At 37.5% G+C, this 18286-nt stretch overlaps 1 protein-coding gene across 3 annotated transcripts; it reads right to left on the bottom strand.

Moving 5' to 3' along the window:
* Nucleotides 1–82: 82 nt before the first annotated feature.
* Nucleotides 83–18279, bottom strand: GFM2 (GTP dependent ribosome recycling factor mitochondrial 2). Of its 3 annotated transcripts, none has more exons than XM_084225701.1 (22): nt 17845–18279; nt 17550–17630; nt 17182–17271; nt 16555–16639; nt 15505–15550; nt 14486–14583; nt 13321–13446; nt 12825–12913; nt 10483–10571; nt 10181–10241; nt 9897–10100; nt 8007–8087; nt 7138–7286; nt 6462–6602; nt 6281–6380; nt 5563–5752; nt 4262–4338; nt 3642–3780; nt 3337–3522; nt 1778–1893; nt 1356–1538; nt 83–914 (listed from the first exon to the last, which is right to left on the bottom strand). In XM_084225701.1, the coding sequence occupies exons 3-22, from the start codon at nt 17254–17256 to the stop codon at nt 786–788; spliced, it is 2364 nt and encodes a 787-aa protein (XP_084081827.1). In that variant the 5' UTR covers nt 17257–17271; nt 17550–17630; nt 17845–18279; the 3' UTR covers nt 83–785. The 3 variants fall into 3 exon arrangements, with proteins under 3 accessions (XP_084081827.1, XP_084081829.1, XP_084081828.1); XM_084225702.1 differs by having other exon boundaries at nt 85–914; nt 9897–10082; nt 17845–18277; XM_084225703.1 differs by lacking the exons at nt 16555–16639; nt 17182–17271; nt 17550–17630; nt 17845–18279 and adding an exon at nt 15843–15947.
* Between the last annotated feature and the right edge of the window lie 7 nt (nt 18280–18286).

The following is an 18286-nucleotide window of genomic DNA, read 5'->3' as shown; positions in this document are numbered from 1 at the left end:
TACACTCTAAGGTTGAAGAAAATAAGTCTAAGACATTATTTAAATTTGGAGCAAACTATCTTTTTTATTTCAAAGTATCAATTGCCCCTTTTCTAGGTAATCAGATAATTGCAACCCATAGCAAATCAGAATCATTACAGCTTAATTCACGAATTCCAAAAGGTAAACAAACAAATCTATTCTCAACATACTGCAGGGTGGTAGGTAGGAGTTAGTCCTAGAAAAACTGCCTTTCTTGTATTTTTTTTTTCCACAGATTCTTCTTGATTTGCAGAAGTATCATTTCACTTACTTGCTAAACTCAGGTAGAAATTACACCCAGTCCTGAACTCTGGCTCATAACTAGTTTCTACCAGTAGAATGTAAAGTGCTTATTAACCATATGTTTTTGTACAGCTGAAAACAAAACTGTAAAGTTATTTCAGTGATAAACAAAACTTCCACAAACTTTATTTACTAGATTAGGAAAACAGTCCCAGTGGCACATTAAGGTGGACTTAGTGCTCATTTCTGTGAAGACGATTTGCATCACTTCTCATTACAAATGTCTGCAAGCTAAGAATTTGCAGAGCAACAATTTGTGGTTGCATCGCTGCTTTGCAATCATGAGGTTATGCGAGCAGAGCAGAGTCTCTTGAACCTTCTTCCCTGGACAGTTAAAAGCAGTCTGTTCATACAGCTGCTAACTCATTTGCCATCACCAGTTGGTCCCAGACGAACACACTGGTGTACATACGGAAATATTTAACAGGAGGACAGAAAACACTGTTTCTAGAGAGTAAAGATCACGCCAACCCCATCCTCCTCTGAAGAAGTGCACTTTGCTCTTGACTGCTCAGGGCTTGATAACTGGCAAGCTCCAATGTGAAGGTTGCTGAGCCCGATGTTAGAGACCGCAAAACCGTTGAGTAGCCCTGGACAAAATGGAAAATACACATCACTCAAGATAAGGGGAAGATAAGTTACCATAGGAAGCTGCATAGACCACAGAGAGAGAAATAGTGTCAGAAGTATACTGCAGTGTACTAGTGAGTTAACTTTCTAATATTACTGTATTAGAATTGCAACACATTCATGATTCAATAATAATATTTTTTAAAAACTGTTCTCCATAAAACCTATTTTAGTAGTATTTACTAGTTCTCTAGCTTACAGCTGAATACATGCTGGTTTAGCAATCTGAATTTGGCTACTCAATTTGAGGACACTTCCTTCTGACCTTCAATAATTAAAATACAATTTAAAAAAAACATTCTAAATTTACTTATACATAACTAAGGAAAAGTAAACTGAAGCCAAATATCTTAAAGCATATAAAAAAGATCAGTTTTATCATTGGTAAGGTAATCACATACCATCATTTCTGCTAGTGGAACAGCAGCAACCACAACTCTGTTGTCTTGACGAGACTGGATTTCCTGAATATTACCTCTCCGCTGTGCAAGATCAGCAAGTGCTGCACTGAGATGATCTTCACTTACTGTGATTTCTAGGTTCATCAGGGGCTCCAGTATTTGTACACCAGCTTTTTTCAAAGCCTACACGAAAGGAAGGAAGTTACACTGATGTACTCCTATGGGTTTTTAAAATAAAATTGACATAAGTATTTGTATCACTGAAGCCGACTCAAACTCTCTATTTGCAAAAGCTGTAAATTCCCCAGCAAGGGCATTACTAGGGCATGCAAAGAGGAACATAACCAGATATTGATACACATGTATTTTCCCAGCAGTAGATCATGCTACTGTGTTTACAGCAGCTTACAGTTTCACTGTACCTTTTGCAAGCAACGGGAGACACAGGCTGATACCATTGTGTGCGAAGTGTCTGGGTGCACTGTCAGTGATTGCACTGTCACATCTATATCTTGAACTGGGAATCCAAGCAGAGGTCCTGGGTAGGGCCATGAGGAAGAGATAAAAGGAAAAAAAAAAACAAAGCTCATTTGTTTTCAAAATATTAAGACACATGCAAAAATTTTTCAGAATTGACTTGAAGTTTCTGCTGTTCCTCTTCGCTCTTTCCTTTCCTGTCCTCTCCCCAGGGGTGTGGCTCCTGTTCCTCATTTAGAGGTTTTGTCATTACCTAACTTTACCAAAAGAAACAAAGGAATGCAGACTCGTACTTTCTTACTCTCTATCAAAAGCACAGATAAAAACAAAAAGCACAGAACCAGAAGCTCCTAAACATACTTATCCAGACAACCATTGCCAAAAAGTTATTTTTAAGTACATTTTATTTTCTAAAACTAGTCTCTTGACCAAGACATCATTTGAGAAAGCAAGGAAAACTTTTGTTTAACCAGAAGACACAATATTTTCCCTGTTTTTCTTTTGAACACAATATAATTACAGCAATGCCTGATACTAACACATAACCAAAACTCCAGGGGTAATTCAATTCTATAAAGGATAAACTAGTGTCCTAGGCAGATTACCTCCAACCCAGGACTCTCAATTAGACCAAACTGTCTTAGACTAGATATGAGGCCTGAAGCACATCTGAGAAAAGAAACATCACTTTTTTTTAATGGAGAACATGGCCAGGTATTTTTAATTTTTTAATGGCATCAATTTTAGGCTGGAGACAGCACAGTTCTGAAGTTTCTTCAAGAAGCATAAAGAACATGGTTAAGACATTCTGCAGCCAAAGATGAAAGATGCTTTCAAATTCCATAGAACAAATACAAAAAATCACTTCATGCTGGTTCTTAAATTCTCCTTTGTTAATCCACAATCTATTGATTTTACTGTAAGGCAGTTTTTTGCCCACAGGTTACTTAAGACTTCCTATTTTTAATTAAAAGTCAAGGATACTTTTAATTTATTCAAGGGCACTTTAATCCTTTATAAAACACAGACTTTCCAATTACGTAAAGCTTTTTACTGAAAACTCATGGATTTAGCATATTTGAAAATAAAAAAAGGCATTAGTAACAGTAATAGAAGTGTAATACATGCTGGCCTATGAAATCATTTCTGTTATATCAATATGGTTTACATGATGTCATGAAGTAAATACCTTGCCTGTTATACCACATTAAAAAAAAAACCAAAAGAATTCCAAGCCCACTGTTGAGTGACTGAGAAGACAACAATCTTAAAAGCAAACCAAAGGCATGCTGACTTCCATTCCGGGCATAGAGAAAAAGATGTTTGGTGATTTTTGTAGTAGAATTTTTTGTAGTTTTTGTAATTTTCCGTTGTACCTTACATATACATTAGTCGTAGGTATAGGTACTATCTTTTTTTCAAGCTACCAAGCAGTTTTTCCTTCCAGAAAATTGCTTCTTACAAAAATATTACACCAGTATAGCTGACACAATATATCCTTTACCTTGAATGCATGAATTTGTGATTCCATTTTCTATAGCTTCTTGGAGTTCTTTGGGCAGTACTTCACTGACATTCTTAGCATAGCTGATGATGGGTTTTGTGGCTGCCCCTTCTCTTGATGTGGGCCTCACCTCTATCTCTGCAGTTACACAGTGTCGTTTATCACCTACTGTTTTGTCCAATATATCTGCAGGGGGAGGAAAAAAATAAAACATACAATTCATCTGAAAGCTACTCATGTATTATTTAAAGTAAATCAAGCTACAAAACCAGAAACAAGATGTTTCTTGCATTCACTCATTTTACCTGTAGCTTGGGCAGCATTTAAGATGGTTTCTCGGTATGCTATTTGAAGAGGTCCCAAATAAGTCTCAATTCCATATTCACGTTTGATTCGGTCATGAATAATTTCTATGTGTAGTTCTCCCATGCCACAGAGGATAGTCTGGTGAGAAGATAATTAAGAGAGAAGTGGAAAAACATGCAAAACTCAGGTTTTAATGCAAATTCTTTAAGCAATGAATTGCATGCTTCAAATTATCTCTTAAAAATGCTTCTAATTCTAACGGCCGTAATACTTCAAATTCTAAGGACCCTAGACATTGCTCTAAGTCATCTAACATAAACATCATTTAAGTGAGAGTGTTGTTCCATAATAAAAAAGATAATACCTAACCTTAAAGACTAGTAATTCAAACCTTTTTAAATAAAGAATTGTCAAAAACATGCAGAGCACGGGGTGACTTCCTCTGTTCTGTAAAGCACAAGTGCCAAAGACTCCATTTTAGTTTCATACACATATCATAGGAACATTCAGAGAGTCCTTTTTAATCAAGAAAATCTCAATATGCAAATGAACTAACTAAAGTATGGTCTTAATGTTCTAAAATAATATTGTAAGATAAGCAACAGAAGATTCTTCTTACTTGTCCTGTGTCAGGATCTGGCTTCACTTTTAAACTTGGATCTTCACGCTGCAGGCAGCTCAATGCATTATCCAAGTCTGTATAGAAATATCAAACATTTTATCTCAAGCGAATTCAGTAATTTGAAGATAAGAGTAAATGCCTAAATATCACTTTCCTCAAAACAAGCAAAAGAATCCTAGGGAAGCATAGATTTTAACAAAAAAAGTCAGGTGAAATTACAAATAACCAGCAACTTCTGATTTTATCCCACAAATTAACTATGCTACAAAGTGCTTGAATTTAATTATTATACATATTATTTTCAGAGTGATATTTTGTGTTTCTATGAAGACAGACTGGAATCTACAAATTATTCATGAAGCCAGCAAATAACTGATAAGAAAAATGTCAACTCTTACATTATTTACTTAAGTACTTCAAGATGAGTTTGACATAAAATGGTCCAAATGAAAATGTATATCATTTTTTTGGGTTTTGGGTTTTTTTCTGATTCCTCATTATCTTAATTGCTGAGGAAAGCAGCAGAATGATGAACCAAGAGCCAAGACTGCATTCATCATACCTTACAGTCTTTGGGGGAAAAAAGCAACAAAAGTAAACAAACAAAAGCAAACTAAAACATCTAAACACCACAAAATCATCAACTAAAACATCTAAACACCTTATAACCCAGTGGCTCAGCCTGTATACATCTTGCTCCAAATCTGTTTTCTACCTTACTCCATTCTGTCAAAGTACACTGGTACTTCTCCTCCTCCTCTTCACCCCCAAACAAGCTCAGCTTTGTTAGAACAAAGATATAAAATTTAAAGGGTATTTCCAAAAAGAAATTACCAAGCTGTCTGGTACATATTACCAAGCTGTCTGGTACAGGTACTGTTGAGAAAGACAGTAAGATTACAGGACTGTAAGGATGCAAGGATGAGCCCTAACTAGACACAGAGAATTCTTGGTATATAAAGACTTTATAGAGTAAAACTGAGAGTGCCAGCTGAAAAAAACCTCACATTTCAAGGTTATTTGTACTCTGGACACTATGTACAGCCCACCACTGTAACTGCAGCAAAACTCAGAATAAGTACCTCCATCCTTCTATTTCTAAATTAAGAACTACTACTTTTCTAGACACAAAAACTAGAAAAGTAGTAGTACCACTACTCCTTGATGCAGTAATAGCAGAGGACAATCATCATCTGAAGTATACCATCAGTATGAAAAACACCAGAAAGAACCATACTAGATCACCGAGCTGTTCAGTTTGTTCAACTCAATCACCCAGTTAGGTGGCTGCATTGTACCTTGTTGTCTGGCCATTGAAGGCGGTTCAATGGTACAGAAGAAGACAGGCTCAGGGATCTCAACACCTGCCAGCAGAAGACTGTCTACACCACTCCCAGACCTTTTCTTTTCCCCAGCATCCCTTCCAGCTCGGCGTGCTGCAGCAACAGCTGAAGCTTTTGATGACACTATGGTATCTCCAGTGGCACTCTACAGATCAACACAGGAAGTGATGTGAAAAAAAAAAACAAACCCCAAACTCAAAATGTATGCCAAAGCTGGTTACATTTTAGAAAATCTGTGTAAATGAGATTCATGCAGCCTGTTCATAGTAAGAAATTATCAACCTAATAGAAGCAAGCACAAAACACATTTACTTCAACTTGAGACTGTTCCTTTTGGGTAACTGATTCAGACCATCATTCCCCTTTGCCACAGGAGGTATCTTCATGACATTACACTGTATTTTAGGAGTTACAGTATTAATACCAGCCCAACCCTTACAAAATACACCTTCAGCTTTCAGTCTTTTCCAATCCGTACTACAGTTTCCAGGTCAATTACTGATATTTGTAGACTGTGGTATTTAATTTTAGGAGGAAGTACATCTAAATGTACTTCAAATAAAGCAAGTTTACCTATGTCACCATAGTCAAGAACATAAGAGATATGGTATCACAGAAGTAGAAAGCACACTAGTGAAACAACCTCCTTTCCAGTATCCGTATTTTTCATTACCTGTTTTAACCCAACAGTCAGAGCAATGTTGCCAGGCATTAGTGATGGTATTTCAATTTGCTGATCAGCAAAAGGCAGGAGCAGCCGGCTCATTCTCTCCCTGAAAATTAAATTCTCTGTTACTCAGGACTTTTAACAGGCATTCCAATTCTACACTGAACCACACCTCTATCTTACTCACGTGCAACTTTTGTTAATATTATATACAGCTGACTGAGGTTTCAATGAACCTGAGTAAACACGAACAAAAACTAGTGGTCCACGACATTTATCATGAAGAACTTTGAATGCCAGGGCACACAGGTCGTCCTTGTACCACTGTCTGCAAAATAAAATGCACAACAAAAAGCATACTTGTAGGATTATTCCATTCATACTCACATTTACTTAAGGTTTCACTCATTTAAGAGGTGATATCCTTCTTACTGCAATGTTAATGGAGGCAGACTTTCAAAAACTGTAATTTATACCAAAAAATAATAATCTAAGCAGTTTCACCTCCAATAGGATATGTTATGTAAGATGTTATGTGATTCAGACAATACTAAACAGGATTCCTAGATCATGTTTTTGTGAAATGACAATGTCCTCAGATTAAAAAAAGACTAAAAGTACTCCAAAGTCCAAGTTTGACAACTGGAGATAAATGCATCCAATTCCAGTAGAACTGACCAAAGCAAGTTCAATACTCAAGTGTATTTTTCTGTCCACACATCTCTACTATTACTTAACACCTAAAGATAGTAAATATTTTTAAAATATTAATGATTTGTTAAAATATTTAATTTTCTTCTTTTGTGTTTTCCTACTTATCTTTCCTTCTTTTTTTCTGAATCTCCTTTTCTACCTGTACTCACAGAAACTCATATGAACGCTCATTAGGTGCAGGCAAGTACAAGGTAATAGCATCCAGTAATGGCTGCACCCCTTTGTTCTTCAGCGCACTGCCACAGAGGACAGGGACAGCCTTCTGAGCTAGCGTGATTCTGCGGATAGCAGACTGCAGCTGCAAAGAAATAATTATTTTCTGTTAATACATGATCTACAATTTAGTTGCACTCCACCTATTAGATACAGATAATCAAATCTCCAAAACGCTAAAAAGTATGTTTGTAAATAAAACATCACTCATCCAAAATCCTTTCACTGCTTTTAGGAAGCTCCAAACCATAAACCCAAACATTTAGATGCTAAAACAGAAGACACTGGTTTTAGATTTCTAAACATTTCACACAAATCTGCTGCTGTTCTTGTTATAACAATCCTTTGAATTCAGTATAAGTATGTTCAGTTGTAACTCACTGCTTTCAACATGCAGTGTCTAAAGATGCAACCATTTCAAAGTACTGAGAGGCTATTTTTGTTAGTGAGAATCAGCAGCTCAGTCACAAACTGCACTGAGTCTACCTGAAAGTTCCATTCACCTTTTCCTTAACTCTTTTGCAGCAGTCTTTCAAAAAAAAGAAAACCCCACCTTCCTGAATAAATGTACCCAACTTTTAAAATAAAGCCTCTATGCCTAAGAATCATAGCATATCTTTATAAAATTCCTACTAACTCTGAATATATTGTTCTAAATCCACACTACTGTTAATTTACTGCGTAAGATGATGTGATCTCATTTTACTGAAAAATCTACAAAATCATAATTTGCATGTGTCAAAGAAAGAATAACCCAAACCCTTGCAATAAGAGCTAATAAACACTTGTAAATGTAAAAAAATACCTTGTCAGCTGGTATTAAGTCAAAATTTTCACTATTTTCTCCTAGAACCAGTTCAGCAAATTCATCATCCAGATCTGCAACCTTCAACAGAATAGTTCTTTATTATTTGGCATACAGCAGTTTCACAGAAAAGTTACATATTTTACTTACTTAGAATATATAGCTAAACAGAGCAGAAACAAAGCCTTTAAAGACATCACCAAATATAAACTCAAATCATATAAAATTATGGAAATGAAAGCTTCAAGAAAAGATGGGGGGAAAAAAATCCCCTTATAAAGCTGCTGTCAAGCAAAACATCAGTGGGAGACAGAATGCTTGTACTTCTCCATGAAATGAAAAAAAACCTTCAGCCATACAGCGACAGCCATGAAGGGTTTAACTGATGTACTTCAGTCCTGCAAACACGGGGAAGCCTGAAGTAAGCAATAAACAATCTTTACAAGCCAATAGATAATGAGCTGGAAAAAACAGAAAAGCATCATGGCATTTTGGCGTTCTTCATGTCAAGGGCTTGTAGGTCCAAGAGCATGTCTCTGTTTTCAAATTGTACCAGTTAGATTGATATGTAATTTAATTCCTTAAAAGTCTAACATACATCCCTGCACTGTCACAGATTGAGGACACCCAAGCACAGGAAAGCGGGAAAGCACTTTGCCCTCTCTATTGGCTACACACCAATTGGCCAAATTCTGAAATAAACTCTTGACAAGCAATTAGAAGTCTTATCAAGTTAACAGTTAAAACATGAGAGATAAAGGAAATAGTTCATTTAATTAAGTGAAAGTAACGTCTGCAAAACGGCCAGTATTCAAAATGCTACATTTTACAGGGTTTCGATAAGGAATATTAACAGCATGGAAAGCATTTCAAAAAATATTTTACAAACACAAGGCTATCTCAATTGTCACACTACTGGTCCACCCTTTCCTCCTTCAGGAAGGGCCCAGAAAACAAAGAGGAAAAAAACCAACACTGTTCTTACAAACCTTTCTACCTGACAACATATTTCTTAAGAAAAAAGGCTGGGTATTAACACTGCCATTTTATAACCTACTAAGTTTGAAAACCAGATTGTGTATATGTTCTACTGAACTCAGAGCAATATAAAATAGATCTCTCCAATTTCAAAGGAAACTGAGAGGTAACATAATCTGTTTATGCACTTGCACAATGTTACTCAAAGTTGTATGGAAGGCAGCCCTTCCAAAAAAAATGAATGATTTATTATTGGACTGAGCTGCTCCTAATACAGCATTTAGTGCCATCCAGCTTTTAGCTGTCACATCAGAAGAGTATGGATACTCTGCAGGTTTCAAGTCACATCTGTCATGTTTCATGTGAATGTACCAAATATATTTTGGCATCTAAGACAGTAGAAACACTGTCTGCTTTTAGCTTCCCCAGCACAAAAAAGACTGACAAATTGTAGGAACTCCATTAGAAAATCACTAATGGGGCTGGAGCACAGCTAGAGGCCCAGAAAGATTGGTTTGTCTGGCCTGGAGAAGCTAAATCAGGATACAAATTTACTATTTGAACTAGAGGTCTTACTATTTGAACTAGAGGTAGTGGCCCTGCTCCAGGGAAAGCAGAACCAGATTCTCCTCAGAGGTAGACAAGGAAAGCACCAGCATGGCAGTCCCAGCTTGTGCCACAGTAAAAACCCACTGGACATAAAGAAATTATGGTCAAACACTGGGACAGGCTGCCTACAGAGAATCATCATCCTTTGACTTGAAAACTCAGCTGAACAAGCCTGAACAAGTCGACCTAATGCTTCAAGCAGATCACCTAATCAAACACTTCCAGAGGTCTCTTTCAGCCTATTTTTCCTACTGCTCTGTGTAATGGTTTTAAATATATTATGTATTTACTTTAGAACTTTACTTGTTCTATTAAGGTATTTCTTGCATCCTGGACTTCTTGAAACAGGTTTGGATCATCAGTCTCCAGCAGCAGCTTTCGTTCAAAATTTTTTCCATCATCCACATCAGAAGTAGGTTTCCAAATTATTTGCTCCATAGTTACAACATCAACCAGTCCTCTGAAGGTCTTGGCTTCCCCAATAGGCAACTGCAAATCGAACATAGACTTTAGACAGATGAAAAAAAAAAAATAAGAAAGTATTCCATTCAAAAGAAACGAAACAAGCATTTAATTTCTAAGCTTACCTGTAACAGTAAAGGTTTTGTCTTCAACTTTTGTTTGATGCTCTCGACAGCATATGTAAAACTACAAAAAAAAGATACTAAGTTAAACAAAATTTTATGATATTAGTATGATAGGCTCACCATTCCCTATTTACTGCAAAAATTACTTCTAGAATTATACAAAAATATGCATTTCCATAACCAAAGAAGTATATAGTATTAACATAAGTATTAACATAATTGGGCTGCTCTGTGCTTAACAGAAAATGCTAGACATTCTCTTATAAGCTTCTTAACAACGATTAAAATAACTGCCTAAATACCTTGCCCTGTTTTTGTCCATCTTGTTTAAAAAGCAAATTCGTGGTATCTGGTGTTTGTCTGCTTGTCTCCAGACTGTAAGAGTTTGTGCCTAAAGCAAAGACAAAATGGAAACATTAGTGTCAACAGCTGAACTACATGTACCCCAACAGCACTGAAGGTCTGAGTTGAGAGTAGAGAAGGGAACTGTGGTGTGTACTGTGACAATCCCCTATCTAGCATCACAGATGAACTCCAAAAGCAGCTTTGTCTTATCTCTCAGCTGTTATCATTTCCTTTCCTGCTCTAAGGGCATGCAGGCATAGTGGCAAGGGAATGTGAAGAGAAAATAAGCATTATGGAGAGCATATAGGGGGAAAACTCTGTAATATAGTGACTTTATGCTTTATTACCAAATTACTTAGGCACACACAGGCAAGCCTTTTTATGGCATACACACACAACACCAAAAACTGCTGTGGTTTTAACAGTAATTTGTGCACTGCTGAAGCCTTTATCATATGTATTTTTATTTGAAAATTAAAGCAGGTATATAGAAAAATTAGTTCAGAATCAGTAATAGTCTCTTACCACTACATGGAATAATGCAAGAATTTGCTACAGAGTTTTGGAAAAAAACAAGCAGATCTAATTGCTTTGTTTTTGAGGGTGGAGGCTATTACTCAGTTCAGATTCATATTTAATGGCACCTAAATGTTTTCCAGTAGCAAGTTAAATAATGTGGCTTACAGTGATTAAGAGTTTCCTCATCCAGGAAAAATGTATGTCCCATGCAAGAGGGATTTCACATGTAACTTTTTTACAGGATTGAACTACTGAAACATCTCATGCTGTAAAAGTCCAGTTCTAGCCTGCCTCCACCTTTTCTGCACTCTGTTAAAAAGACCACTGGGGAGGGAGAAAACATGCCTGAAAATTATCTATTTTCTACATGAAATGTGAAAATGAGAAACTGGCCTATATTAATTTCATTCCATTTGTGGAGCTAGTCAGAAGCATTCACCTCAATCAACATTTGTAAAAGACAGCAACAAAAAAAAAAAATTCCAAACTTATAATGGTAATCACACTTACTTGCTGCTCATTACCATGGAAATTCCTGTGCACTACAAGATTTAAAATTAAATGCTCAGCTTACTGAAGCTAAATTTTTATAAAAGCATTGAGAGAGATATGCAGAGAAAAACCTCTGTACATTATTTCAGCCTGATTAAAGTCATTAAACGCTGTGGGAAAATAACTGAGTGACTGGAGGTAGAATCAGAGAAAATCAGGAAGGCACATTCACCCTCTAAGATAATTTGTAACTGTGGAAACTACAGGGTGAGATGCAGTATCCCCAGATAGGATGTGATCAGCATGCCTGACTTCTCACACAAAATACATGCTGAACAGAGTGAAGACACTGTGTCCAGGTTCTGTTTAAATCCTTGCAAGAGGGGGAACTCTTTGGTACCTTGTAGCTGGTAAGCCACATAGCAGCTGCCAACCAAGGGAGAAAAATGCAAGTTTTCTGGCTGTTGAACCAGGAACCATGGCAAGGTCACAGACATACACCTCCATCTTAAAGGTGACCTTAGATGTAACACTGATAGTACCCAGCTAGAAGGTATGACCACCCCCACTAAACATGATGCATGACTACAGTCACTGAAGCTCCACCTAAACACAAAAATAGTATTACAGTAAATTAAAAATGGGGAGGAGTTGGCTCCTGGGAACTTCTGGGATCAGACAACAGGCTGAACTTGTCTTCATTCCTACAGCGACATCTATTGGGTAAGAACTGTACTCTATCCATGCTGAATGACTACCTTAAACTAGCTTTGGTTAGGGATTAGAGCTGGTTAGCATATTGCTTTGAAGACACATTTGCAGCCAAATGCTATCATCAGAAGTCTTCAAACCTTAACCTGTCACAGTTTTCAATTACATTAATGAGGAGTGCTATTCCATAAACTGTTAATTCTTAGTCCTGTAAGGGTGCTAACAGTTGCTAGCAGCAGATAACATACTGCACTGTGAAGGTCCAGGGCTTCTCTTAAGCTGTTGGCATGTCTCCCTGGATCTTTCCTGAGGCACCAACAGATCAATTAAGGACCCTATAGGAGGGTAACTTTCTGTTTGCATATGACCCTGAACAAGGTATTCAACCACACTCTGATCCAGTGGACTGTTCAGTGAAGGGTCCCTGGGTCCCCATAATGGAACACTGACAGACTCAATTGGGCACAAGGATTTAATTTCATCTTTCCTGGGGAACTGAAAGACTAAACAAACACAAAGGGTTTGAGAAAATTACTCCCCTTCACACACAAAAAAAAAATCTAACAGTTGATTTTACCTCAACACCAGCTGAAGCATCAAATACTGCTACTGCTCCATCCAGGACTCTCAGACAACGCTCAACTTCCACTGTAAAGTCCACATGGCCTAAAAAACAATCCTTCTTTTATACCATCATAATTCAAACAAGCACCATCAATAGGTCATTACACATTTAAACAGCTTTTTTTTTCCTTTCAAATCAAGTCATAACCACTTTTTCTTTACTCCCAGAGAAATAAACCTATCAGTTTTTGGAATAAACACGATTATTATAATGCAATCCTAGAGCTGAGAACAATTTAATGTGGACACATCTGACCTCACTTCATATAAGCTAGATTTGCAATCAGCAAGCAATAATTATCCAAAGCTGAACAGAGCTTAGTATAAGTGTTTTTATTGATGCTATTAAACCAATTAAATTTTGCACCACATTTAAGACAAAGACACTCTGTGACACTCCACCTCACCCTCTCTCCCTTAATAATACGAGTGTAACTAAAGAACAGTACCTGGGGTGTCAATCAGATTGATTCTGTAGTCCTTCCAGTCAAATGTAACAGCAGCAGACTGAATGGTAATGCCACGTTCTCGCTCTTGTGCCATAAAATCTGTCACCGTGTCTCCATCATCAACATCTGCAAGCAGAAAATAGGATTGGGTAGGTAATCAATTGAAAATCTGAAATTGTCTTCAAATACAGATGTCAAGAGAGAGTTGGAAATAGTCCCTTTTACGTATATATATATATATATGTGTGTGTGTGTGTGAGCTATGAAAATTAGTCTTTTTGAAAACATTACAATGTCAGGTTATTTACCCAGGGTCCCTTTCCTAGGAATAAATAATAAATGCCCTGCAAGTGAAAGACAAGCAATTCCAACAACCTTTGTGTTTTTCTTAATCCCAGTAACACCATGAGCATCTTAAAAACTAAGAAAAGTCCAAAATCACGAGCAAACTACAACTTTAAAAAACCTGGCTGCACTCACTGTATGGAATGTGACTGGCATTTTAAAATTTGGTAATCAAAAGGTAATTAAATCAAAAGTAAAGTAAAAACAAACAAACCACCAAGTAAGAGGTTGGGCTTTCTTTACTTTTTAATAACAAGAGAAGCAGTTCACATTTTTAAATTAGCAGGATCCCAAGTTCAACTGCTTCACAAGCCGAATGTTTTCTATCAGTCATATACAATTGAGAACAAGGTATAAAACTTAAAATGTCAAAACAAAACACAAACAGAGGCTGCTGTGACCATTTCAATCTTGAAGAATTTTATTAAACTTGCTGTAGCAAAGAAGTCTTTCTGTGTCATGGCTTTCAAAAGAAATACATATATTTCTTACTCTGCCCTCTTTATAGGTCAAAAGAGAACTCAACAAACTGCTTTACCAGAATGGCCAATTAGCAACCAGCAAAATAAAGAGATTCTGTAATTAAATTTTAAACAAAACATAACATGCTGAAAGTAAAAGAAAAATATCAACCTATGATATCTGAAATCAAAACTGCCTTAGTGCAAAAAGGAAGGAACAGACATTAAAATTCAATTAAACTGCAGCACAACTTTGGAACAACTGCGGAGACATGAGGTATTCCACCAGCAACTGTACTGCATGTAATTGAACACTATAAATTTCTTAAACCTACTGATATACAAAAAGCATTTCTAACCTCCAAGTGTTCTTATATATCCAGAATAATACAGCATCCTCTCTGTTGTCGTAGTTTTGCCTGCATCAATGTGGGCCATAATGCCAATGTTTCGGATTCTGCATGAAGTGAAAACATTGCAGTTAGTGCAGTAATTTTTTAAGCCTTTGATAATTCTTATTTGCATAGTTGATATTCCCCAAGAACAGCACACTAGATTAATAGCATTGTTTCTCTGCTGCATATCTGATATAGTGTACACTGAAAAATGTCAGTATTGATATGGTTTTTCTTCAAATATGGATTTTCTTCAAATCAATAATACAGAACAGTGTTGCAACAGGTTTCCAAGCTCCACTTCATGGAAGGCCCCCTCTTGGGATCATGCTCACCCATCTGCCCTCCCGACAAACAGAAACAGCCCCTCCCCTCTCTTGTCCATCCCAATCCCTGGTGCTGTAAACAACCTATTGCATATATATGCTTTACACCCCAAATACAACACACCCAAGTTCCCATGAAGCTGTCCTTGATCCAGTTCAGCCTACTCTTCCTTCCTGAACGACCTGCTTCCAGAATTGCTTTGCTTGTTTTGCACAACACAGGCTTGTGATCAGCCCCCATGCTCACCATTACTGCTGACTTGACCGCACCCTCAGGTACACACTACCCTTCCAAGGGAACTTCAGCCCTAAGGCACTTCTTTGGCAGCTTAGGCACACAGCCCTGCCCACCGCAGGGTCTGGTTGCCAAGATACCCTTCCCCCTTCTTCACCTCCCAGCAATACCATGGATTTGGAGCTTCCCTAACAGCCTGGTTTTGGTTATGATGGTGCAAGCAAGGGACAACACAGGACCTCTGTGCCACCAGCAAGCATTCTCTATTGAAATGCCACAAGGGTAAAGGTAAGCAAGTACTAACTTTATATTAAACATGCACATCAGACAGGCATGGCAACAACCTACAATTTCTTTATCCCATCAATTGTTCTGACTGAAGTTACGAAGTTACATCCCAACAATAAACTAGCTTGATGTACCTGGATATATGAGGATTAATGACAGAATGCAGAGACTTAACATCTCCTGGAAACAAAAAAAAAAAAAAAAAAGAAACTACTTTTCTGACAGAACCCAACGTAGAAATACATTTAAGAAAACTTCTAAAAACCTTATTTAAAAAAAACATTCAGAATTTCAAGTCATGACAATCTGTAATCTCTACGACTTTAATTTTTTAAAGATATGAACTTAAATTTAAATAAACCTCTCCCCACCTCAAAAAAAGAGAAATTCTTGAGAAAACAGCTGTAATTTAGAAAGAAGAGAAAAAAGGCAACACAGGAAAGTATCATCATCCTACTCTGCAGAAGCATACCTCAGTTCAAGACAACTGTAATGCTGACATTCATCTGAACTGGAGATTAGATAATCAATTTGAAAAGTTGTTTCTTCTTTAAGCCTTAAAGCTATACAGCATAATTCTCAGGAACAAAAGGTAAGCTGACCTGTGTTGAGAAAATATGGGACTGGAAAATTTTAAAAGCTATTTTCTTGCAAGATACATTCTTTCTCTCACAGCTTAGCTAGAAAATAAGTTATCAAGGTAATTTTTTATGAAACCGACACAAATTCAGTTATTCAAGCTATTGAAGTTGTGTTTCAGGAAAAAAGTAGTATAGTTCATCTTTGATAGGCCACACAGAATTCAACAATATTTAAGCTAACATTGCTTTACCACCTACAGATCATCTGTCTCATCAGAGACACACTGAAGTAGCATCTTAAAGGAACAGTTAATGAGGGGTTCCAGCATGCTTCACAACTGACCTGACTTCTTATAACATGTACCTTTGCTTATTATTGTTTTCTAAAGGCTTTATACGGTGAATCCACTGAGAAAAGAGCAGCAACACTCTTCAGTCCTTGAGCCATCTAAGTGCTCTACTTATATTTCATGCATTAAATTCTATAAAGAATGACCAAAAGAATACAATAGAACAGAAAGTGTACAGAAATAAAAAGTGCTTTTTGTTTTTATTCACTTTTAAATTAATCCTTACTATAAAGAAAACAACATAAACTTATACCTGGTGGAGAACTGTAGTTTCTCAGGCTGCAGTTTCGCTGTGTCACACCCATGACTCTCATTTTTGTATTTCTGAAATACATGTACTTGCAGGAAAAAAGAATCATAGAGAGTGTTAATTGTTACAACTGGCTACTTTGCAGCCACATTTTTGGCAGCTGTAGAAAAGTAAACTAAAAAAAAATCTACAGGAACGGATATTGTTGCCAGATATTTATATAAGGTCAAAACACCAACTATTTAAAAGCAGATGCTTGAAGTTGATGTCCACACTGAGGTTTAAACCAAAGTTGATCCAAATAATATCTGGAATATTCAGTAAAAATTTATGGCAGCATCAAAATATTTTTCAATAGCCTAAAAATTTTAAATACATCTAATTACTTGTGTAAGTAATTTAACAATGACAAGAGTTAAGCAGTCAAAAAGTTATACAAAATTTACAAATTCAATTCCCAATTCTGAAGTCCCATTCCAACATGTAAGTATGCATTGTCCAGAGGCCAACTGTTAAAAACAAAAAAACCCAAACAAAAAACCAGCAAATCAATTTAAAAAAGCTTACTCAGAATAAGACAAGTGTTTCCCTTGCTCACAGAGGAATTATCAAAACTGGGGGAAAGCTTACCTCATTGCACAAACTTGATGACTTCAATGCATTCACTGAAAATTTCCCCATAATTCTCAACATTCTGCCTCCCATCTCTAAAGCTGTTCCCTGGCAAGGTAAGTAAACATTGTACAAAATGTTTATGACAGGAAATAGGCTAACCATGTTCCTCTGACATAACTCAATCACAAAACTTCATTCTTTTTCATGGGAAATCAGGTTAATATTTTTCAAGTTATTGCTTTGCAAGTTAAAGCAGTGTCAAATCTGTAATAATAATATTATTAAGCCTTAACAATGCAGCATAAATGCATGCCCACAAACACTAAATATATTTCTCCAGGAAACATTAAAGCAGAATAATGAAAACTAGAGTTTACACTCACTCTCAGATCATCGATTACTGGTGAGCAAAGTGCAAATAGCTTTTCTAGTCTTGAAGAACGAAGGATGACAGGGCAAAGTACCTATTTAGGTCAGAAACAATAGAAAATATTAAGTACTATGACCTTTTAAGCATAACCAAAAAACACTGCAACAAACAGCGAAAGTGCAGCAGCGTCAAATGCATTCCTAGATGGCTGCTGGTTATTTGAGGAGACATCACTGTCCAGCCCCCGTGACTTTCTGCTTCGTAGTAGTTTCACAACGAAGAGTAAGCGGCTCGGCGCACACGCTCACCTCCACTCCCTCATCCTGCGAGCCGCACACGCCTCGGGATGGTGCCGGCGCAGTTTGCTGACCGGGGGAGCGGGAAGGGCGCGCTGCCTACACGTTGCCCGTGACGAGTCCCCGGGAAGCCGATCCCAGCCAGAAGCCGATCCCAGCCAGAAGCCGATCCCCGGAGGCTCTTCGCAAAGCGACACCGCCTTCCCGCCGCGTTCCGAAGCCCTGGGGCGTTTCGTGCGCCGGCTCCGGGTCACCTTCTGCTCCCGGACCTCCCACTCGGCCCAGCCCGGGACCTGCCCCGGACAGCACAGCCGCCGGAACGCAACCTGCTTCTCCCTTCCCCCGCTACCTCACCTCTCTCCTGCGTTCCGCTCTCCCGCCACAACCTGACAGACCAGACAGCAAAAAGCGCCTCTTGCACCTGCTCCGCTCCGTTTCTGCCCCTCTCTCTGGC

This window comes from Fringilla coelebs, assembly GCF_963513975.1.
Source record: "Fringilla coelebs genome assembly, chromosome: Z".
Classification (NCBI taxonomy): Eukaryota; Metazoa; Chordata; class Aves; order Passeriformes; family Fringillidae; genus Fringilla; species Fringilla coelebs.
This window is presented reverse-complemented; position numbering and strand designations above follow the sequence as displayed.